The sequence below is a fragment of the Alligator mississippiensis genome, chromosome 2, assembly GCF_030867095.1.
Source record: "Alligator mississippiensis isolate rAllMis1 chromosome 2, rAllMis1, whole genome shotgun sequence".
NCBI classification, from domain to species: Eukaryota; Metazoa; Chordata; order Crocodylia; family Alligatoridae; genus Alligator; species Alligator mississippiensis.
This window is the reverse complement of record NC_081825.1, coordinates 282,561,874-282,585,727: the sequence shown is the minus strand read 5'-3', so window position 1 is coordinate 282,585,727 and position 23,854 is coordinate 282,561,874. Positions and strand designations below refer to the sequence as shown.

At 46.7% G+C, this 23,854-nt stretch overlaps 1 protein-coding gene across 5 annotated transcripts in view; it reads right to left on the bottom strand.

Annotated features, from left to right (window-relative positions):
• Window positions 1-23,854, bottom strand: part of EML1 (EMAP like 1) — a 207,099-nt gene that overhangs the window by 16,006 nt on the left and 167,239 nt on the right. For all 5 annotated transcript variants that reach the window (XM_019481598.2, XM_019481597.2, XM_014596494.3 and 2 more), the window contains 6 exons: window positions 22,070-22,165; window positions 20,921-21,055; window positions 18,778-18,877; window positions 17,149-17,303; window positions 12,734-12,859; window positions 12,322-12,453 (listed from right to left, as the gene is read on the bottom strand). In XM_019481598.2, coding sequence (XP_019337143.1) covers window positions 12,322-12,453; window positions 12,734-12,859; window positions 17,149-17,303; window positions 18,778-18,877; window positions 20,921-21,055; window positions 22,070-22,165 — 744 coding nt within the window. The remainder of the gene's footprint in view (window positions 1-12,321; window positions 12,454-12,733; window positions 12,860-17,148; window positions 17,304-18,777; window positions 18,878-20,920; window positions 21,056-22,069; window positions 22,166-23,854) is intronic.

Sequence of the window (23,854 nt, the reverse complement as noted above, 5' to 3'; positions counted from 1 at the left end):
TTTCTTTCATTTCTAGGGGTAGAAGAGATGTTTTTGGAATCTGTTCTTAAAGTGGATGTGGGTTGCTAACATCTGTGGTTTCTACATTTATGTAGTCAAATCATTACTATCTCATAAAAGCAAATTTGCTAATTCTCCAGAGTTCCTTATGTCCTAATCCAACTAGCAAATTCTGTGATTTTACTTGCATTAGAAATGAGTTTAAATGAAGATTTCAACCTGAATGACAACATGCTGCTGAACCATGTCACCATTAAAATATTCATTTTGATATAGTTCTTTGTGACGCAGGCTATAGTGTCAAATGAAAGATTCATTCACTCCTGATAAGAAGCCAGTTTTATGAAATAAGGTCTCCAAGATGCTTCAAAGTGGATGATGAGAAGATTATTGTCAAGATGACTGATAGCTGAAAACCTACTTTAATCAAGCAAAGAATATTTGGAGGACTGGTTTATTGTCATAAAAATCTGGCTACGTGGATTTATTTTAAGAGTCCTTGACTTTAACAAACTACACTGCTACTATAGTCAAAACAAGACAATTGTAAAAGAATAAAACATGATTCAAGTGGATTTTCATAGTTTCAGTAATAATAATAGTACTTACTCTTATCATTTTTATATCTTCAAAGTCCTGTGTAAATATTCATAAATTAAGCCTAAAATTAACTCATAACCAATTGAATTTTCAATCTTGGTTTTAAGATGACAGCAGAGATACACGGGGAAAAACTCTGCCCTCTCATGGACTCAGCTTTTAACTCAGGTCTGTCCAACTTCTATGTGACTGGGGACCATGCCCTGTGGGCTACACCAGCGCAAGCCACCCCACCCAAGCTGCATGCTGCATGGATAGCCCTGCTGCATTACGTGGGCATCCCACTCCACCACTGCACAGTGAACTTGTGCTCCTCCTTCAACTGCTGCACTGAACACTAGGGCTGTGCAAAGCTTTGGTAGCTGATTCGATTCAGAGGAGATTCATCCCAAATCAGGGACCGAAACTCTGAATCTGAAGAGAATCGGGAGACCAAGTAAAAGCTGCAAATCAACTGGAAGCATCCAAATTTATTCGGAAAAGATTCAGCCGGTTTGGAGACTCAGCCACAGACTAAACAGGCAGCTGCCAGCTGCCAGCTGGTAAATCTGTTGGGGTTGGGGGAAGGGGGAGGGAAGAAGTTTGGGGGAGGGAGGGAGGGATTGGGGCTGGAACAAGCTGCCAAATGGGAGGGGGGGGGCAGTGTGAGGGATGCGGGCACGGCAGCACTGGGAGCTGGGGCTCTGCCCTGCTGCCACCTGCCCAGCCAGGGTGGTATGGGGTGGGATGCAGATGAGGCTCGCTCCAGGCAGAAGGGGGCAGCAGCAGGAGGGCACAGCCCCTACTCCCAGAGCCATCATGCCTACATCCTGCATGCTCTGCGCCTGCTGGCAAGTGGCAAAAGAGAAGAACCCCTGCTCTCAGCACTGATGTGGGTGCAGCAACACTGGGAGTGGAGGCTATGCCCTGCTGCTGCCTGGAGTGAGCCACACCTGCATTGTGCACCCTCCGCACTGGCTGGGCAAGCGACAGCAGGGCATAGCCCCTGCTGCTCCCCCTGCTGGGTAAAGGCAGGCATAGCTAGAGGAGTTGCAGGAGAAGCCCTCATGGCTGCCCTGCCTGGCCCCAGCCTCCCGGTACATTAAAAAAAAAAGCCTCACACTCACCAGCTGCAGGAGCAGTGATTGGGGTCTCTGGGGGCTCATGACAAAGCCCCCCCATGCAGTGCAGGGCAGTGGGGGACAGCAGGGCTCGTCCCCCACCCCTGCTTGGCATCCACAAGGCAGCTGTTGCATTGCACAGGTGTAATATGGCTCAGCAGGGTGCTGCACATTGTCTGGGAACTGGGGCGGCTTCAGCAGTCAGCCAGAGCCTGGCAGTGCTCAGCCCCAGCAGCCCCAGCTCCCAGACAGTGCACAGTGCCCTGCCGAGTTGTGCTGCATCCACACCATGGGGCAGCTGCCGTACGGGTGCCAAGTGGGGAGGGGTGATCCCGGCTGTCCCCCACTGTCCCATACTGTGTGTGTGTGTGGGGGGGGGGCTTTGCCATGAGCATTCAGAGGCCCCAATCACCACTCCTGCAGCCAGTGAGTATGGGGCTTTTTTATTTTAATTTTTTTAAGTGTCAGGACTAGGCAGGGGCCGGGTGGGGGATGGGGCCGGGCAGGGCAGCCCTGGGGGCTTCTCCCACAGCTCCCCCCGCCTGGAGCCACCCAGCTGTGCCTACTTCTCCCCAGCCGATCTGAATCACTGAATCTCTCCGAATCAGTGCCGAATCTTCTGAAGCTGATTGGCTGAATTGATTCAGGACGGTGATCTGAATCTCTGAATTGAATCGCTGTCCTCTGAATTGGCCAAATCCAAATTGAATAATTTCCTATTTGCACAGGCCTACTGAGCATCCCTGTGGGAGGTTTCCCCCAATGTCTTGCTACACTGCATCCCCATGTGGCCCAGGCTCCATCTCTCCTTGCCTAGCAGTATGGTGCTGTACTGCTGTATCCCCTGGGGCGAGAGCCAGCATGGAAAGCTGAAGGATGACTGAGGAGGCCAGAGACAGTGGCTGCTCTTGCAGGTGGAGCAATATAGGGATCGTTGTCCAGGCAAGAACCCAGGAGTCAATTTATGGGCCATGCACAGCCCAGGAGCCGCTGCTTGGATAGCCCTGATTTAATTCCTCGGTTAAGGACAAGGTATAGGTCCTAGTTTGAGCTTGCTGCACTTCAGAGAGCTCAGGGAAATAATTTTATCTTATTTGCAGACAAACTCAATATGGTGAGACACCTTTATTCTCCTTGGCCACCAATACAGTGATTTGAAACGAAAACTCATGCAAAGTCATTCTTAGTACTTGCTCCTCAGCTCTGGAACTCCCTTCCCCATTGAGGACATCTTCCTGAAGTGCTGTAAGAGTATTTGGATGGTGTCTGGAGCAGTGCTGGGATAGTATCTGGAGCAGGCGTTTAGCAAGCAACCCTGAACTGGAATATTGTTTAGGGAGGGTTGATCTATATTTATTTATGTACCACAAGTATCTTTCCCTAAAAAAAAAAGAGTCCTTCAAAATTGTAGTGCATGTCTTAAAAAGCGGGGCTGATTTTCTACCCCCAATAGAATTATGGAGACACTGTAAGATGGTTAGTGCTTATTTTTCTTCTCTGCCCCACCTCCAGCAGCTGCATGGAAGGAGGGGTGTAATCCAGTCTTCAGTAGCAGGTATAATTTTAACCCTTTCAAAAGCTGAATTGGAGAAGAAATATAGCCTAATCTTCAGCTTATTCACACCCCTCCCCTCTGCCCCCCCGCCCTTTGCTCAGGCAAAAGCAGCCAACTCAGTTGTGAAAGGTTTAAAACTAGCTTTTGCCTGAACAGAAAAGGGGACAGGAGGTGGAGGCAGGGGAGACGGGTAAAAGGGGTGTGCCTGAGCTGAAAATAGGCTCTGTCCCCTCTCTGTGGCCATAACCCTGGAAAAATCTTTTTCATTCTTCCTTCCCACAAACAAACTGCAGCCTTATTTGGTGGAAGGACTGCATGCAAGAAACTAATCACATTTTAATGTCCTGTTGGCTTTTATAAGTTATTTTATTTCTCCTGGTTTGCTCTCCTGTTCACCTGTTTTAGAAGTTATATTGCTCTTCTGCAAACTGCCCTGAGGCTTTGTTGGGAAGGGTGGCATATAAATCTAACAATAATATGATTTATTTAGGTCAGAATGGGGTCTTGAGTTTGGCTCTGTTAATTTGAGTGGTTACAGTTTTAGGATTGTATTGTAATTGCAGGAATCCTTGTTCTGGGTAAATAACAGAAAATGCAGAACAAGAAATCATTTACAGACAGGACTGTGTTGATGATGATGATGAAGTGAGTGTCACCACACTTATATGTTGGAAGCATGAGGCCCAGAAAGCCAGCAACAGGTAAAAGGTTCAATGTCAATAAGAACTTGGGACACCCAAAGGAGGGCCATAAGGGCATTCATACATACCCTTTAAAAGCTGCGGTTTGCCCTTGCCCACGGTAGTCGAGGCTCAGGAGCAGAGTGGGCACATGTGTGCAGCCAGCACATGTGTGCCTCCCCATCCCAGCTCATCGGCAGCAGAGGTGGTGGTGGCGGCAGTGACAGCAGCTGATCCAGGTAAGTGCGGGGGCAGAAGAGAGCTGGCACAGTTGTAGAGGATCCAGAGGGGAAGCCCCCCGGATCCCTCTTATCTAAGCCAGCAGGAAGCTGCACTCCTGAGCTGTGCACAGGCAGTGCACGTGAACACAGCACGCAAACAGGCGCGCTCTGAGAGGTGCGCCAGCGTTTGCACAAGGCGGGCGCACAGCAGTAAGTGGAAGGAGCCTCCAGCAAGAGAGAGAGGAAGATGCACAGCTCCACGGACATGGTAAGGACACAGAGCGCGGCTGCTTAGGGGTCCTGCCCTGGTGGCACCACCTAACCTGAGCTCCTCTGAGGCCTCTACACAGACGGAGCTTATGATGGGCTCAGCGGCCTCCTGCCGCCCTGTCTGGGGGGCAAAGGACGAGACTGACACCTATTTCTGTTCACTGCAGGACCAGTTGTCCTGTGTACAGACCCCCCCAGGAGAGACACACAACAGAGGAGTGACAGAAGGAGCCCACCAGAACCAGGGCTGCTCAAGCTAGCATGGTGGAGGCTCCCCAGGTACAACTCAGGAACAGATACAAGGCCCTGGCACCCTTGGAGGAGAAGGACAAAGAGGATGTCTCCAGGGGGGGATGGTGCCACTCCATTCATGACACAGATGGCACAGAGAGGGAGCTCCAGGAGGAAGAAACGCCGAGTCCTTGTCGCCGGAGATTCCATCATGAGGGGAACGGAGGGTCCCATCTGCCGACCCGACCCCATGGCATGGGAGGTCTGCTACCTGCCTGAGGCTCGGATTCAGGATATCACAGAGAGGATCCCAGCCTTCATTCGACCTTCAGACCAGTACCCCATGGTCCTACTCCACGTGGGAACAAATGATGTGGCTAGGGGCAACCCAGACAGCATCTTGAAGTACTACAAGGCCTCGGGGGCCAAGCTCTAGGAGACGGGGGCACAGATGGTATTCTCTATTCTCCTGGTAAGTAGATGCGGACGGCGTCACAAGGCCTGCATCAATGAGGTCAACCGGTGGCTTTGGAGTTGGTGCCACCAGGGAGGTCTCGGGTTCCTGGACAACTGCCTGCATTTTCACGCAGGGGGCATGCTTGGGTGGGATGGGCTTCACCTCTCCCCTAAAGGCAAGCGTGTCTTCTTTTCCAGGTTGACTGATCTCGTACGGCATGCTTTAAACTAGCTTCGCCAGGGGATGGGTCCACAGGAGGACACTAGGACACCTCTCAGCCAAGAGAGGTGATGAGCACAAGTACCCAGGTAAGTGATAAGGGTCCGGATAGTCCTAGGAATCAGGGGGGGTGCATGCACCGATAGGAGGCTGAAATGCCTTTACACTAATGCTCAAAGTATGGGGAATAAGCAGGAGGAACTCGCTCTCCGGATAGCTAGTACAAACCCAGACATAGCAGGGCTCGCTGAAACCTGGTGGAATTCAACCCATGCTTGGGCAGTAAACATTAGGGGCTATAGGCTATACAGGCAGGACAGAATGGGGAGGAAAGGCGGAGGTGTGGCGCTCTGCGTCAAAGAGCAATACACATCCTCAACTAACAGGATGGTGTCAGAGGAGGGGCATGCTGAAGTGCTATAGGTCAGAATACAAGGAGGTTGCAGGAAAAGGGACTTAACGGTGGGGGTCTACTACAGACCACCCAACCAGGGGGAAAAGCTGGACTGGGAATTCTCAGGTCAGCTCAGGGAGGCAGTTAAGTCAACGGATGTGGTTGTCACGGGTGATCTAAACTACCCGGACATTTGCTGAGAGGTGCAGTCAGTCAGGTCTGACCACTCACATAGGTTCCTTGCTGAGATACAAGAACTCCACCTAACTCAGGAGGTGCACAGTTGCACCGGGGGAATGCCCTGCTGGACCTGGTTCTGGCCACAGGTGACAACCTGGTGAGGGGACTCCAGATTCTTGGCCACCTGGGTGATAGTGATCATCACCTACTGGAATTCACCATCCAGTGCAGGGTGTCAAGGGCCTGCAGCAAGGCAGTAGCCCTTGACTTCAGGACGGCCGACTTCAATGAGTTGAGGAGATTGGTAGGAGAGGCACTGCGGTCCCGGAGAGTAGGGGAACTAGGTATCCAAAGACGAGTGGTTGTTCCTTAAGGAGATGATCCTCTGAGCCCAAGGGGTGACAGTCCCAACGCGAGTCAAAGGGGGCAAGAGTGCTCAAAAGCCCCCTTGGCTCACCAAAGGCACTCAGGAATGTCTGAAAGGCGAAAAGGAGGCATATATCCAGTGGAAGGGGGTGGGGGGGGCTATTACCAAAGGGGATTATACCTCCATAGCATGAGTCTGTAGGGAGGCTGTTAGAAAGGCTATAACAGAGAGACGGAACTAGGGCTAGCAACAAGGATCAAGGACAACAAAAAGTCCTTTTTTAAATACATTGGGAGTAAAAAGAAGGTACCGGGCAACGTGGGTTGCCCCTACAGGATACGCTTGGCAATCTGGTGGCTGCACCAGATGAAAAAGCAGACCTTTTTAACAAATTCTTGGCCTCCATTTTTCTGAGCAGGGACCGGGACTTCTTCCCCACTGGGATTCAGGATGGACTCAGCAGTGACTCGGCCAAGGCTAAGGTCAGGGAGGACCAAGTTAGGGAACTTCTGGAGGGGCTGGACGTGTTCAAATCAGCAGGTCCAGATGCTCTCCACCCTAGGGTGCTGAGGGAATTGGCAGGGGTCATTGCAGGGCACCTGGAACGGTTTCACAAGCACTTGTGGTGCTCTGGCCAGGTGCCAGAAGACTGGAAGAAGGCCAATGTGGTCCCATTTTTCAAAAAGGGAGGAGGGAGGACCCAGGCAACTACAGGCCCGTTAGTCTTACTTCAGTCCTGGGGAAGCACTTTGAGAAAATTATCCAGGAGCATATTTGTGAGGGACCAGCAGCAGGGAGGATGTTCAAGGGCAACCTGCACGGGTTCATTAAGGGCAGGTCCTGTCAGACCAACCTGATAGGCTTCTACGATCAGGTCACAAAATCAATGGTGGATGTAGTCTTTCTGAACTTCAGGAAGGCCTTTGACATTGTCTCCCACCCCATTCTCATTAAAAAGCTAGGCAACTGTGGCATTGATGTCGGACGGGTCGCAAATTGGCTAGCAGGCCACACCCAGAGTGGTGGTGGATAGGTCATATTCGACCTGGAGGAAGGTGGGCAGCGGAGTCCCCCAGGGCTCGGTTCTCAGGCCCACACTGTTCAATTTCTTTATTAGCGACTTGGACGAGGGGGTAAAAAGCACCCTGTTCAAATTCGCTGACAACACCAAGATTTGGGGTGAGGTGGGCATGCTAGAAGGGAGGGACAGGATACAGCAGGACCTGGACAGGTTACAGGGGTGGGAGAATGTGAATAGGATGGGATTCAATACTGACAAGTGCAGGTTGCTGCACTTGGGCAGAAAGAACCAGCAGCATGCCTATAGGCTGGGGAACTCCCTTCTCAAAAGCACAGTGGCAGAAAGAGATCTTGGAGTCATCATTGATTCTAAAATGAACATGGGCTGCCAACGTGAGGATGCAGTCAGCAAGGCTAACCACACCTTGTCCTGCATCCATAGATGCATCATGAGCCGGTTCAAGGAGGTGATCCTCCCCCTCTATGTGACACTGGTCAGGTCACTGTTGGAGCAATACATCCAGTTCTGGGCGCCGCACTTCAGGAGGGATGTGGCCAGCATCGAGAGGGTCCAGCGGAGGACCACTCTCATGGTCAGGGGCAGCAGGGCAGGCCCTATGAGGAGAGGCTATGGGACCTGAACCTGTTCAGCCTTCACAAGAGAAGGCTGAGGGGGGATTTGGTGGCCATCTATAAACTTACCAAGGGGGACCAGAAGGGTATGGGTGAGACCCTGTTCCCCCAAGCACCTCCTCATGTAACAAGGAATAACAGCCACAAGTTGATTGAGAGTAGGTTCTGGCTATACATCAGGAGGCACTACTTCACAGTCAGGGCAGCCAGGATCTGGAACCAGCTTCCAAGGGAAGTGGTGCTGGCTCCTACCTTGGGGGTCTTTAAGAGGAGGCTTGGTAACTACCTAGTTGGGGTCATTTGAGCTTAAACTTACCAGGAGTCATATAAGCCCGGTATTCATTCCTGCCCAGGGCAGGGGGTCAGACTTGATGATCTGCTCAGGTCCCTTCCGACCCTACATCTATGAACCTATGAACATGATTTGGTTAGCCATCTGAGCTTGAGCACCACAGCTGCAGCCAGCATCGCTGGAGAGGCCTTAAGAGTGCATGTTTGCCTTAAACCGTCCGACACCCATTCTTAGAGGGTTGAAAGCAGTCCAGGCTGTGCAGGGCAGGGGATGAAGTTCTTTAGCAGCATATTCAGCAAGTTCTGAAGTCCTTGTGCAGCATATTTCCTGCTCCACTGATGGGAGGTCCATACTGTAACATGTCATCTTCAGATTTGATTACAGATTGCTACTAGCCGAGTAACTTGTGGGCTGTGTTAAGTATAGTCTAAACTGAGACTATGGATTCTGATGCCATTACCTGGATGAGTTTTTATAAGGCCCATGTCCCTCAATTAATTAACTGCTTTGTTTTTCTCTCTTCTACCCACCTTGCCTCTCAGTACTGTCCTCCCTTCTCTTGTATTCTAGTCACTGCTTTCTATTTAGTAGCTTTGCTTCTTGCAGTTCCTTCACAGCAGCTGATGAAGCAAGCCCTCTACTTACCAATGCTTATGCTATACATCTCTGATGTAGTTAGTCTACAGAGATGTAAATCTACACTGCCTTCTGCTAGTCTTTAGACACCAGACTGCAGGACAAGAGAGAAACAGACAGGCTGAGAAACAAGGAAGGAAAACAAGTTCCTCCACACTGGATTTACAGATAGTCCACTGTCAGATCTGAAAACAGAACTGTAGGTGCACACAGAAATTACATATGTTGTACAACAGGCCCCTTCAAAATGCTCTACAGTCGTGCCCTAACAGAAGAGCATGGCTGCAGAGCGCTCCAATTGTGCAACAAATTAACCCTCATTGCATGAAGGCTCAAATGAAGGCACTCCAAAGCGCCTATATTAACTTCTATTTGCTCCAGTGGCTGGGCTGCTGCAGCCTCGCCCCACCTCACCCCACCCCACCCCAAGTGCTATCTCAGGATGGGAGTGGGGGAGAAAGCAAGGGAGGGAGCTCAGGCTGGTGTCTGCCCAGCCTCCGTTGGAGTGGAGGCAAGTGGACTGGAGACAGAAGTGGAGCTCCAATCCACCTGTCCCCACTCCAGTGCAGGTTGGGCAAAAACCCACCCAGGCTGCAAGTGGCTGCAGCACGGGGTGTCGGGCATAGGGCAGGTGAGGGGCTGCTTTTACCCGCACTCAGCACCAGCTTGTAACCCAGCCCTGCTGCCAGTATAGGCCCCACGCCAGCTCCGGGCTTGCCTGTCAGGGCTGTGCCATGGCGGCAGCTGCTGCAGCCCCCACCTAGTTGCTGCACCGGACAGTGTTGGCTGCTGCTGCCTGCCTGGAGCTCGCGTGCTGGGCAGCACAGAGGTGGCGGTGGCAAACACTGTCCAGAACGGCAAGTAGGAGGGGTGGGAGGGGAGAGGGTGCTTTTCCCTGTACTCAGCACCAGCTCGTTCCCTGCCGGTGAGCACGGGGTTGGGGCTGCATGCTGCCCCTGGCCTGTACTGTGGGGCTGGAGGGCACTGGGAGTGAGCAGGTGCATGGGGCCCACACTGGTGTCTCGGGGCCAACGCCGGCGGGGCCCAGAGTAGGGCAGCAGGAGCACAGGGGTCCTGGCTGGCAGGGGCTCTATAGAGTCAGGCCAGCACCCACCTCTCTCTGCTGGTGCAGCCCAGCCCAGCTCCACAGACCCCTACCAGCCTGCAACCTGCTCTGGGCCCACCAGTGCTGGCCCTGGGACATTGGTCCCAAAACACTGGGACATTCGTCCCAAGATGGTGACATGGGGTCGGGGCACCTGTCGAGGGGCGGGGCACCTGTCGAGGGGCGGGTCTACCCATGCAGCCCTTGACAGCTTGCCAAAAATAGGTAAGTGGCCCTTGGCCCGAAATAATTGCCCGTCCCTGTTCTAGAACTACCCAAACTAGCCAGACAGACTCTGAAGCAAAGCAGTTGACTCAGTTCTTGACAGATCTTCTCTCAATGCAAAAATAAACATCCAGTACAAGCTGCCCATTTTTTTGTTGCCATGTAAGTGATAGCTACAGCGCAAAGTGATGGACTACAGGATTTGCACATCTGCTAACTCTTGAAGTCTGGGAGTGAGAGATTACCTGAACTGGTTTTTTACATACTGTCAGTGTATTTCATTAGGAACTGGAAAGTACATCAGGAAAAGGGATAGATAATTATAACTGCAGACTGGCTGATGCAGTGCACAATTCGGACATTCATAATAATTCAAGAAACAAAGCTACAAATCTAAAGTAAATACATGGACCAGTTGGCTGAAGGAAATGCATGGAAGTTGAGATTCAGGGAGAAGAGATTTTTACTTCAAAAGTCCCACTTGTAAAATTTGAGGTGGAGGTTCAAGTGCCTTGTTAGCAGTCTGGTTTGAGCTTCAGACCTTAGGTAGCTATGGAACTTTTATTTTCAACAGAAAGAAGAAAGTGAAAAGTGTAGTGCATGGCCCAGCACAGACATGACATAGCTCAACATGAAAAAAAATGCTCACTGTTTACAGTAAAATGAGATTTATAAATACAGACTGCTGGAAAGATGTGATGGTGGTTGTCTCATAATTAAGGAGGAGAATCTTTAGCTTATTTCATACAGATAGCACCAAAAGTATTTTAAGTGCCACAAATGGCATGGGCAACCTCTGTGTGTGGGATGAGAGAGATCAGACAGGGGACAAGCAGTACAGCAGCAGATAGGGAAGGAAGTACAAGTTTAGGCAGGGAGCACAGGGTAGGAAGTAGAAAGCAGAGCAAGAGAACTGTCAGGGAGCTCAGAGCAGAAAGCAGAGCAGCAGAATGGGCAGAGGAAGGGGATCAGAGTACTCAGTGAAGGTGTGGGGCTAATTTGTTGCATGCCCGCAAAAAAGGTTGGTCCTCACTGATCTAGACATCTGAAAAGTCCTCCAACTATTCCAATAAGCTATGGGAAACAAGTTTTTATTTCTGCATACAAATAACCAAAATTAAAATTTATAATCATAAATTATATGCGTTCCCAAATGAATCATTTGGTGGCTTAACTAAAGTATGTGTGAAATGTTCACACGTTAACCTTACATATCTTCATTATCTATAGACAAATGTTCCATATCAGATGGGAAGAGAGGAACTGAAGACCAACTAGGTTGAATACATAGCAAATGCTATGACTGAGCTCATTTAAGGCTTACGGTTAAAATAAAGTTAAGCAATATTAGAACCTCACTTTTAAAAATAAAACAAAGAAGGAGTTTGGAAAATAAATGTATTTATTTAATATTATTTATTTTCTATGAAGGCTGTGTCATCTATCAGCTGTGAATGTTTCCATCTGCTTAATTTGCTTAGGTTAGTGATCAGATTACTTTTAACTGCCTAATATATGCTAATTTCAGCTTTGTGAAATGATCATCCACCATAATATAAATTCTTATAGGATAGTATACTATTGTCTCATACTATAATTCTTTTCCTCCCATAATACATTAAAAAAATTCTTATATACTAAAGGGCTTAGTCCATCTGTCTGTCCGTAACACTCTTGGAGCACTCTGACTGGTTAGTGAAACAGCCAATCAGAGTGCGGAGAGGCGCCATGACAGCAGGGACGGAGCAGGGGGGCAAGGCCGGTGGTACTGGCTTCATCCCCCACCCCACCCCAGCCCTGCTCAGCAAAGGTGACCACTGGCCTTGACCCCCTGCTCCCTTCCTGCCATCATGGCAGTGCTCCACTGCCTCCAAGGAGAAGGGCCAGCGGGTAGGTGGGGGTGAGGCCAGCGGTGTTGGAGACAGCAGCGGCATGGGGTGCTGGCAGAGGGGGACGGAGAGGCAAGCTTCTCCCCTGCCCCTGCTCCTGGGAGGCGGCGGTTGTGCAGGGTGGTGGGTGGCGGCACCCCTCCTCCCCCCTGTCATTCTTGACAGGCAATTAGCTAGTACTTTTATATCACCCAATTTAGTCAGAAACTTTATTCTGTAAATAAAAATTTGGTTTACTAGAACATACCTCTATAATTTTGTTCCAGATAGGACAATGAGTGGTGGCATCCCAGAGTGTAATATGTTTGTCATGACCACAAGTAAAGAACTGAGGTTTAGCAGAATGGATGGCTAGTCCCCACAACTCATCAGTGTGTCCCTGTACAAATAGAAATATTTTTTTTCAGAAAATGTACAGGCACATCAATATTAAATCCAGAATGAATACCAATGAATGTGGTCAAAATTAGGTTATATATTAAAATTGTCAACATTTTCTTTATTTTGGATATAGGCATAATTATCAAATTCTGTAATTGCTAACTGCACTGAAAAATTAAACAGTGTTGTATTTTTATAAAACTAAACAACTGCTTTTATTGTTCTTGCACATTTTTAAATATTTGCAAAGTCTATTAACCTGCGAGGCTACAGCTTACCTGGGTAATTGGAAAAAAGTCCCCTGATAGAGTGCCTTGTAGAACAAAGTTTCTAGTAGTGCCTATCAAAACAACATCACCTTTTCCTTCTGTTACAGTTCTGATTGGACCAAATTGCTCTGGAATCTGTATTTATAATAGAAAAATGGACTTGTTAGACTTGTACAAAATTACTTCTTAACAGTTTTTTGTAAAAAAAAAAAGTTACAGATATGTGGCCTAACAAATTAATTTTTATAGAAGCAGCACAGCCTTGGATGAGGTCAAATCCATGGCTATATCATTTTTATATAAAATAAGCAAAATACTAGACAGCAAGTCCTCAATTGGTATAAACAATCAGAGTTCCACTACCTTCAGTAGAACTATGACAATTTATTATCAGCTGAAAGTTTGTCTTTATAACACTGCCAAAAAAAATTATATTGTTGAGACATTAACGTTGCTTAGTTAAAACTATGTAAATCAGGTACTGAAAGGTTATGATTTCTGTAGTGATTTTAACAGCTGCATAGGTGTTTTGACTCATAAAGCATCTCCATTTTCATCTAAAGATCCCTCGTTGCTTAGACTTGGACTACTGCACATGCTAAGAAGCAATCTGGACTAGCCTGTGCACTTCACTCCCGAGTCTTCAGGTGGGGTTATAGTATGTCTAATGACCAATGCTGAAAGCACAAAAGTAGCATAATGCAAACCACACACAGAGCTTATGGTGGAGGTTGGGTTCCCACCCAAGTAGAGAATCGTTTTAGGTCAATCTTATTCTGAGGGGACTGAGTCCCTGAAGGGTCCTCTAACCACCAAATTAGGAGACAGGCTGGCTGGGGGTTTCCTCCCCTTTCCTGTTAAAACTGACCCACTGTCCAGCCAAGAGTGGGATCATAGGAAAGCAGGGCTGGAAGGCAAAGGCACCTCTCAAGTTCATCTAGTCCAGGAGTTGGCAATGTTTTTGGCTGGAGTGCCAAAAGCACCAACCTCAACTTGTAAGATGTTGTGTGCCAGGGGGAGCTGCAAAGGGCCTGATTCTTGTTGTGGCAGCGCAGCTGCAGCCCCTTTCTCACCATCTGCCTGGAGGCACAGATGCCCCTGCCACCAACCATAAGCCAGGCCACATCTCCACAGACCTCGGTGCAGCAGCTTACCATCTGCCACAGCCAGCCCAGGCTCTGGGCAGGCCCCTGTCACCCACTGCAGAGCCCAGGCTGCTTGCAGCAGGTGGTGGGGAGGCTACAAGCTGCTGTACCAAGGTCTGCAGAGCCACAGCCCAGCTAACTGCACACTTCTGGGCAGACAGTGGGTGAGCTGAGAAATACCCCATCCTTGTTGTGGTAACAGCCCTGGTTCCTTCCCCACCATCTGCCCTAAGGCACATGTGCCAAATAAAATGCTTTACTGTGCCATGCTCTGGCACACATGTTGGGGGTTGGCTGACCCCTGATCTAGTCCAGCCCTCTGTTCAAGGCAGGCACATCTCTGGCCATTTTATCACAGCCAATAATGTCTGTACAAGCTGCTCTTGAAAATGTCCAGGGAAGGAGATACCACAAGCTCTCTAGATAACCTGTTTCAATGCTTGACTTAGCAGAATTTGCAGATTCACTGGAATCTGACAGGGCTGTGCTGTGAGTGGTTCTGCTGTGAGTGGTTGTGAACTTACAACCTCTGGGCTGTCAATTGTGTACCTCAGCCCCCATGCCTTCCCAGCCCCCACTCCTATTCCTGTTGTGTAGGGCCACAGAGAAAACCACATTTCTATGCTCTCTGAGGTATATGAAGACTGCTATTAACATCTCTCCCTGTCTGCTTCTCTTCTCCAAACTAAAAAACTCTAGTTTTTGTCAGCCTCTCCTTATAAAGCTTGCTTCCCAGACCTCTAATCATTTTTGTCACTCTGCACCAGACTCTTTCTAAACTTTCCAAATCCTTCTTGAAGAGTGCAGCCCAAAATTAGACATAGTACTGTATTCCAACAAATATTTTTTACTTAAATATTTTTGTAAGAAAAGGGAAGCTGAATTTGGAAGTTGCAGATCTAATGCAATTTTAAGTAATGGATGAGATGATCAGATTGATCTAAATTCTAAACTGTAATATTCATATTGGCGCCTGCTGCTTTTTCTTTTAAATGTGAAAGTGCTCTTGGGCACATAAACGTTGGGAACCCCTGGTCTAGTCTATCCAGGCATTCTGGATCCTAGCCCTATCCTCCACAGTACCTTCAATTCCACCCAATTATATTGTATATCCTCTGCAAATTTGCTAAGCTTGTTTTTGATCCCATCATCCAAGTCATCAATGAAGATATAAAAGAATATCAGACCTAGGACAGACCCCTGGGGAATCTGACTTAATACCTCCCCCCAACTAGACACTTAGCCATTAATGACTCAATGGCTGCGTCCAGATGAGTGCAAATGTTTGTTCCCCAGGGACAGGTAGCGGCAGGATACCTGGTGCTGCCACTAGTTGTCCCTGAGGAATGCCTATGCCATGCACACTGTGGTGTGTTGCAAGTTACCCCAGGTAGGGTAGAAAAGGCTGGGGCTAGCACTGAGCTGGCCTCAGCAGCCTTACCTGGGTTTCTGGGAGTCTCCCAGGGCTGCTGCAGCAGTGATCCTGCCACATTGAGCCTGGCTAGCAGTCGAGTGTGGCTCCAGCTAGCCAGGCCCCAGCTTTGGGTGGTGCATGCTGCCGCCATGTGCACCACTCTGCTTTTTTTTTCTGCAGGGTTTTTGACCCCTGGATATACGGGGGTCAAAAAAACTCTGAGTACTGCTCCATTGCAACGTGGAGAACAAATGAATGTGCAGTATGAGGCACCACAGATGTGTCTGTGGTACCACATATTACATGGCCACACCCGTCTGGACGCAGCCAATGAGTACAAGGAGTTGAAGAATCAAGAGGGCAAGCAGGAGGGAGTTTTACTGTGTAACCCAGTGATTACAGCATTATCCTGGATGGTGGAATTCCTGCTGCCAGTTATTTCTTTAAACATGGTAATGGGGCTGCTCTCACTACCTCATTTCCATATCTGGCATACAGGCAGGGTGTGCTTTTCAGTGGGTGCATCTACATGTGCACCAGACTGCAAAGTCCCAGTGCCGCACAGATCATTTCCGATGCTACTGTGCAGTAGCAACAAGCTACTGTGCAGTAGCATTGGCATCACGGCTCAGGCCCACTGACGCTACATTGTAGTAGCGATGAGTTACACTGCCATAGCTTATCACTACAGAGATAAAGCGTCTCATGTAGACATGCCCAGTGGCACCTTCTGGAAAGATATCCAGAGTGCCTGATGCAGTGGTTCTCAACCTTGTTACTCAAGGCACTCTTTGTTAGACTTGAGCAATATAGCAGTTATTAGTTTTTACTTGTTTTTTTAACTACAGAAAAATAATAGAACAGTTCTTCTGTTGCAAAAAAGTCAGAAAGACAAGTCAGAATGTTTTTAACCCTATGGATTACTATTTGAAATCGCTGGGCTTAGCTTGTGAATCATGTTTGCACACGTAGCAATGCTAACATTATCGGGCACCCCATGACACCTTTGAAAAGATCTCATTGCATGCTGACTGAGAATAGCTGGCCTAGTGCTAAAAAAAGTTAAGCTTTTCAATTTTAACAGACAGCTACATTCCTTACTGGTGACTATTTCTACATAATATTTAAATTTTCAAATTCTGATGTAATAACTGAAAAGACACCCATGAACTAAAAAAATATCACCTCTGACTTTAGTGGTAAAATATAAATATAATCATTTTGAATGATAATAAAAGTGTATGAAAGCAGATTTGCATATACTAGTCAAGCATTTAAAACATGCCTAACACTATTAAGAAGAAAGACAAAATTAATATAAACATTTTCATTATGAGCTTTGCTACCAATTAATTAATGTAGGACTTAACTGAAAACAAATCTTTGACAAATAAGCTAATGTATAATTTTAGTGACCAAATCATTTCCATTTAACTTCTTGTCTGGTTGGCATTATCACCATGGACGACTGGTGCCACCTTAGTTGGGGAGGCATGTGCCCCTCCAGCAATCCGGGGGGGGGCGCCACACAGCCAATCACGCCAACCGGGAAGTGGCTGGACTGCAGCACTACATCTGGCACTAACACTCCCTGGCCGGTGCTCACAGTGGGGGCACTGGCGCTCCTGCCTGCCCCCCCTGCCCATCACCTAAGTGGGGAGTGTGGCTGGTCAGGGGATGCCCCAGCACTCTCAGGGGGGTGCCCCATCCAGGGGGCACCCCTGTGTACCCCCTACACATCACTACTGATGATCACAGAATGTTGGTTTGTAAATAGAGCATTAATTGAGGAAACATGGTTAATAAGTCGCTTTTTAGATTGCCTTTTAGAACAGGAAGCTATCTTTAAATATAAGTGCTATCACCTCAGTTTTGTGAAGTTTTTGATAATTTCCATTCCAAGATATTAGTTTTCTGTCCTTTCCGCCTCCTGATACCAGCGTGCCGTCTCGCAACATACAAAGTGCAAAAATACCACCCTCATGGGCTCCTTGGACTGCGTGGCTTATTCTATTGGTACCTAGGTACAAGAAGAAAATATGATATATTTATTTGATTGAATCTTTTTTTACTCATTTCACTGCAAGTTTATATGGAGAGCCAAACGTACAATTTATCCTTGTACAATAAGGCCAAGACCTACAAAGGTAAGGGTGCATACAGAAGTACAGCTCCCCACTGTAACTGAGAATGCTTTACAGGAAGCGTGTGGAGTTACAACAATCCCCTGAACCAAACAGAAGTTTGCTACTGGGTCTAAGTGGGGGAGTGGGAATCTAGCTGCTGGCTGGGAGCCTGCAGACAGTTTCCAAGCAATGGCTCCTCCTCTCTCCCAGCCTGTCCCTGTTTTCAGAATTGGAGTGGGGAAAGGGAGCAGAGGGAGCTCATTCTAGGGGGTTCCCCTGCTGGTGTTGGAGGGTTGGGTGGGTGAATTGGAGGCCCCCAACCTTGGGTGGGTGGGGGGGGTGCTCCAATACACCTACCCCACCCTCCAGCAGGGGCTAAAAAAACCCCAGACCAAACTCCCTCTGCTCCCTTTCCCTCCTCCCATTTTGAAAACAGCTTGAGGCTGGGAGGCAGTGGAGACAGAAGTTACAGAAGACGCTATGTTTTAAAATGTTTTCCCTGACCCCTCAATACAACGAGGGTTCAGAATTTTACTCAGCTGGCCATTTTTGAAGCTGTGTCATGCACTCTGAAGCCATGCACTCATGTTTGGTCATAGCTATAGACCACTTTCTGTGACCAGATTAGGTGAAATTGTCACTTCTGTCTGTGCCCTAAGTCCTATTTTAAGTGGCTAACTCCCATTGAAACCAGTGACAGCTAGATACTTAAAAATCTTTATGGATCTGGTCCATAAACCTCTATACACAGACCCAACTGTTAGCTTACTTATCATAGGGAATCATTATGGATTGTGAAATACAAGGAGAATATATTAATGGTTCTGTTATTCAAATATACTCTTACCAACAAAGCATAGCTAACATTATTTTTAAGCCACACTTTAAAAAAAAAAAAGCAAGGGGTCATCATAAGAGACTTGCCTTGTTTGTTTGTCTTTCTTACCACATTGCTTTTAACTTTAGAGAAATTGCATTACTTTCTTTCAGTTATTTTGATTAAAAGAGAAAAACATTGTCCGTCACTTCTACCTTTCAGTAATATCCATAAGAGACCACACAGACATTTGTTTTTATCCAAATTTTGTTTTATTCTAATCTTGCTACAGGTATTTAAAATTTGAACTTCTATAGCAAATTGCATTTTACGTTGTACAGTCAATTTTACAGGTGGTAACACCAGAGAACTGAAACAAACGAGGACAGTCTATTATTGTTTAGGCTTTGGTAGAAGGACCCAGAGAAGTCAAGTTTATTCTTGCTAAAATGTGAATGCTCTTATATAAAAATTCAAAGCATTTCCTAGAATAAAGTCTTCTTGTTTCAATGTAGCATGCAAAACCATGTTTATAATCTGTTTTATCTTACCTTTTCCCCAAACTAAAATGTTTCCACTTGAGTCTCCTGTAATTGTATCACCATTTTCAGAAAAGGTCACACACAAGACAAATTTTGGCTTCTCTTGTTTCTGTGTGGTATGAAAATTAGTATATTCTCAGCAACACACAGTTCATTCATTTTATAGATATTAGATTTGTTTTAGTTGTAGATCACAGATTAAATTTACACATATACAGTTCTAGTATTCTTATTATAGTAATTATTTCCTTTTCCCATCCTCATAGAAACCCACCCCCAGAAGCCGTTATAGATTTGTAGAAATTAAGTTACGTCAGCAAAGCTTGAGAATTTGTTGAAGAACAGAGTGAAAGTTCTGTGAAGCTGAGGTGCTTTGAGGACATTTATGTCAAAGATAAACCTACACTTTATATTGCTGTTCCAAACTAAGGCCATCTTCAAAAATGAGTTTGAAATTAGAATCATAGGATTGAGATCACCAGGGTCATCTAACAATCCAACTCTGTGTGTAGATACATGATTTCCTGTTCCTAAGCCATTCCAGACAGATGTCTATCCAGACTCTTCTTGGAAAACCTCCACCGAGAGATTCCACAACTTCTCTGGGTAGATTTTTCCATTGTTCTACTGTTATTATGCATAGGAATTTTAATAAAAACATAGAGAATCAAAATACAATTCAATAAAAATAGAGTGAGATTAAGACATATGAAATACTGCCAGCTTTAAAGTATTCATCACTGGCTTGCTCAAGGAGTTAGAATTTAAAAAACAGAAGCCAACTGGTACATACTGTATTTGTGTTGGCCCAAAGAAATGGAGACAAACAGTTAGAAGGGGACACTGGTTTTTTATGGTTGTTTTTTTTAAATACTCTGTTTCTGCACTTTGGAAGACACTCAGCTAGAAGCCAGAAGCACTCAAAATTAGCAACAGCAGTTACTACTAGTGCTCAGTAGCCATTTTTGAAGCTATATAAGCAGTCTTCATTTACAGTGAACAGTCTTGCAGGTCTCATACATATTCATCATCTCAGTCAATCAGTGCTTGGGAGGGAAGTTACAAATTTGAGTTAAAGACTGTCCTGTGGACTTAATGGTTGATCTGTGCAGGAACAAGAGATGTGTCAGCTAAGTTTATGAAAAATCCTAGAAAGACATAATTGTCTAGTATTCTGTTTCAGGATAATTAATCTAAGGTACAAGGTAAAAAGGGAATGAAAAAGGGAAAGTGACAAGGTTAAACATAATATTCTTCAGCACACTGCCCCCTTTACACAGAGAGCATGCCTGTGGACTTTTTTGTATAGTTGTATGTGTACACATCTGATACCCGCTATTGTGGTTCACTGGTATAATCATGTTTACCACTCAGGAGAGTTGGGTTCGATTCCTGTATGTGAATATAACTACAGCCATCGAGGCACCAAGTGTCCGGACTTGGTTTGGCCTTTGGATTCTGTTTCAGTAGTCTAAAGGGAGCATGGAAGGTCTGAGCAGCCTCCAAATCGTTCATACTCCTACCTAGGCATACTTGTCGAAGACCCTGGTGACCTCTCATGCATACACCATGATCCAGAAGGATTAATGGTTGCCTACTAATGCATCTGAGCAGAATGAAGAAAAAAACCTCACTCAATTCTAAGTAATTTGCATGAATACAGTGATGTCTCTCAAACTTTCATTTAAAAACTAACATACTTATTTTGGGGAGGTGGCCAAATATGGAAAGTTTCAACCCAAAACGAATTTGAAAAATTATTATGAGAAAATGAAAAAAGAAGGGTAGGGACTGAAATGGAAACTACATTTGAAACATCACCCAGGATAGCTTCATCATGCTATACAAATGCTATACAAAATAAAGAATAAAGTATGATAAAATGGAAAGTGTAAATACCATGGTGTTTTGAGGCGTGTAGGTTGTAGCCGTGTTGGTCTAAGGACATAGGCAGACAAGGTTCCTTGGGTGAATCTGATATCTTTTATTAGACCAATCCAAATAGTTGGAAAATTATTATTAAGCAAGCTTTTGGGTTCAAAAACCCTTCGTCAGGCTAATGGTATTTTGATTCATTTAAACCTTAATTTAGCTAGACTACTGTAGATATAGCATACTGTAAGCAGAAAGTTAAGAACATATGTTGTTTTACCTCAAATAATCCTTGCTTTTTAATAAGGGCATTCCCTTCTAATGTCCAAAAGTAAAGGTGTGATTTTCCACAAGTAACAATTATATTTGTGTCTGTAGGATGAAAATCTGCAGCAAATACAGCCTCATTAGAGCACTTGGAAAGAAAGAGAGAAACAATGTATCAAAAACTAATATACAATATGATTCATTTGAAAGTGTTTTCTTGTTAATCAAATCATGTTATAGTATGTAGTAGAGAAATTCCCTACTACTTTTTTCCCCTCGCTTTAACTGAAGAGAGACTATGAAATAACAAGTCCCTTGAATGGAAAATCTTGAAGTTTAGATGAGGCTTACAAAGTTTGAAATCAGGATCAAAAGTTAACATACTCCCTTTAAAACTATGGAATGTTGTCAAGACAAGGCTGTATGTAAAAGTTACCATTAGCTTATAGCAGTGGTACCCAGTTCATTTGGCACCACAAGTCAGATGAGCGGCACAGGCCTGGTTCATGGGCCAGTGTGGAAATGCCATCTGGCCCAATGGGCTGGACGCTGGCAGTAGCAGCATTAATTGCTGTGGTTCCTAGAGCCGTGGTAGCTGCCATGTCTCCCACTACTAAATTTCCAGTCCCGTAAGCAGTCCTACAAGCCAGGTGATATGGCTCCACACTCTGGATCCAGCCTGTGGGGCTCCCCATAGGTCTATAAATTTGGTAGTAGGTCAGGTGGTGGTAGTGTTAACTGTTGCAACTCCCAGAGCCAATAATGCCACTCCCAGAATGACAATTAATGCTGCCACTGCTTGCCATACTGCCAAATTTCCAGACCCATAGGGAGCTCTGAGGGCCATAGCTTGGGCACCTCTGGCTTACGGCATTTCTTTTCTGCATGTGCTCTTATAAATCCCTAGAGTTGCTTTTTAAAATTTCCTAGTGAACTCTAACAAGACTGACAGCAAAAAAAGGAAAAGGATATTGGACTACTTTCAAAAGAAAGAAGAAATATTTAAATCAGGCATGTTTTCTATTCTTTGCCTTTTATAAATCTGAAACCACTACTGAGAATTAAAAGGCACAGAACGTTAAAAGTATAAAAAGAAATATGACAAGAAATTCAGATCTACATATAAGCAACTAGTAGTACACAAAATATCTTATTGCAACACCTTAACATCTGCCAGTTTTTCTTCCTTCTGCCAGTCCCATACAGAAAGCACGTGGTCATTTGAGTCATCCACTGAACAAAGCGTGCTTCCTCCATTCTAAAAGAAAAAAAAATATTAAAAAAAAAAAACAACTTAAGACTGCCTAGATACACCTATAAAAGTAATTAAACTGTCCTGCCTAATTAACTTGTACAGTACTTAACTTCCAGTTAAAGTCCTTAGTTAAAAATCTTAGGGTATTTATTTACACACACGGGGGGAAGGGGTGGCGCTTTAATTCGAGTGGCCCTGAGAGCCGCTCTAATTAAAGTGCCCGAAGCGTCTCATGTATCAGTGTGCCTGTGCTTAAAAATGGCAGTGGAGGAGATTTATCTAAAGCTCGTCGAACAAGCTTCGAATAAAAGTCCCCACTGCTACTTTTTAAGTGCAGGGATACTGATACATGAGATGCTGGAGGCTGCTGGAACACGGTAATTACCATGCTCTGGAAGACTCTATTAAATGAGTTTGCTCTGCTGTAATTACAGTGTGTCAGAGCATCCTTGTGGCTCATGAATAGGTCCCCCATAGACCTAACTGAAGTAAATCATGGTGCTTTGCCTGGCTAGCACAAGATTTATCCCTCAAAGTTTCAAGAATGCTGTATGATGATTGGGGGAATTGGTCTGTGCACTGCTGAAGAATTCCATTTGATACTGAGGACTCTGAACAGGGACCTAAATCCACCAATTTTGAATGTGGATCTTGGTTGACTTTTGTCACTTTTGTTTATCTGTGTGAGGGACTAAAATCTGAAAGGATGGTGACACAAAATTAACAGGAGAGTAGAGGTGCACCGGTACAATCAGTCCATATCGTATTGGCACCGATAAAAGGAAAATTGACGTTATTGGCAATAGGCTTTTTTTTTGGCTGATGTGGCTGATAATGTCACCAATAAATGCCATGTGTATGCATGCAGCTGCAGCCCAGTAGCACGGAGAGCAGCATCCAGCTGGTAAGTCTGTGCGGGAGAAGGAAGGGGCATGGGGGGGTGCGATTGAGGCCCCCACAGTGAGGGAAGGAGTGGCGCTGAGGCAGGGGCAGGCGCTGCCCAGCCGTGACAAGGGACGTGTGGGACAGAGCCGTGAGCAGCTCATGCGGGGGGCTGAGTGGCTCCCACCACTGCGTGCACCCTGGGGGTGGCATGGGGGGCATATGCCCCCCAGATCTGTGTGCAAGGTGAGGGCAGGTTACTGCTGCATTCTCATGCTTAGGGGCTGTGTCAGGCTCTTCCTGGCAGCTGTGATCAGGCGGGGCCAGGCAGGATGGGGTGGGCGGCAGCAGCACTGGGAAGGAGACTACGGGGGGGCTGTAGTGGTGGCTCTAGCCCACCCTGTAACCTCCCTTCCCAGCACCACTGCTGCCAGACCCACCCGAGCACAGCTGCTGAAAGAGCCCAGCACACCCCATAAGCGTGCAGTGGCAGCCCACCCTTGCCCACACAGATCCAGGGAACACATGTCCCCCATGCCTCCCCTGGGGTGAGTGAAGTGGCGGGAGCCACACATCCCTCATGCGCCCTGCTTAAGCCACCAGCACAATCCTGTGCCCTGCCCTGCCCTGCCCTGCCCCACCCCAGCTGGGCAGCGCCTGCCCCTGCCCCAGCCCCACACCTTCCCTCACCATGGGGGTCTCAATCTGCTCCCCCCGCATGCCCATGTCCCCACACACACACACACACACACACACACACACACACACACACCCCCCAGCTGGACGCTGCTCTCCAACCTGCCAGGCTGC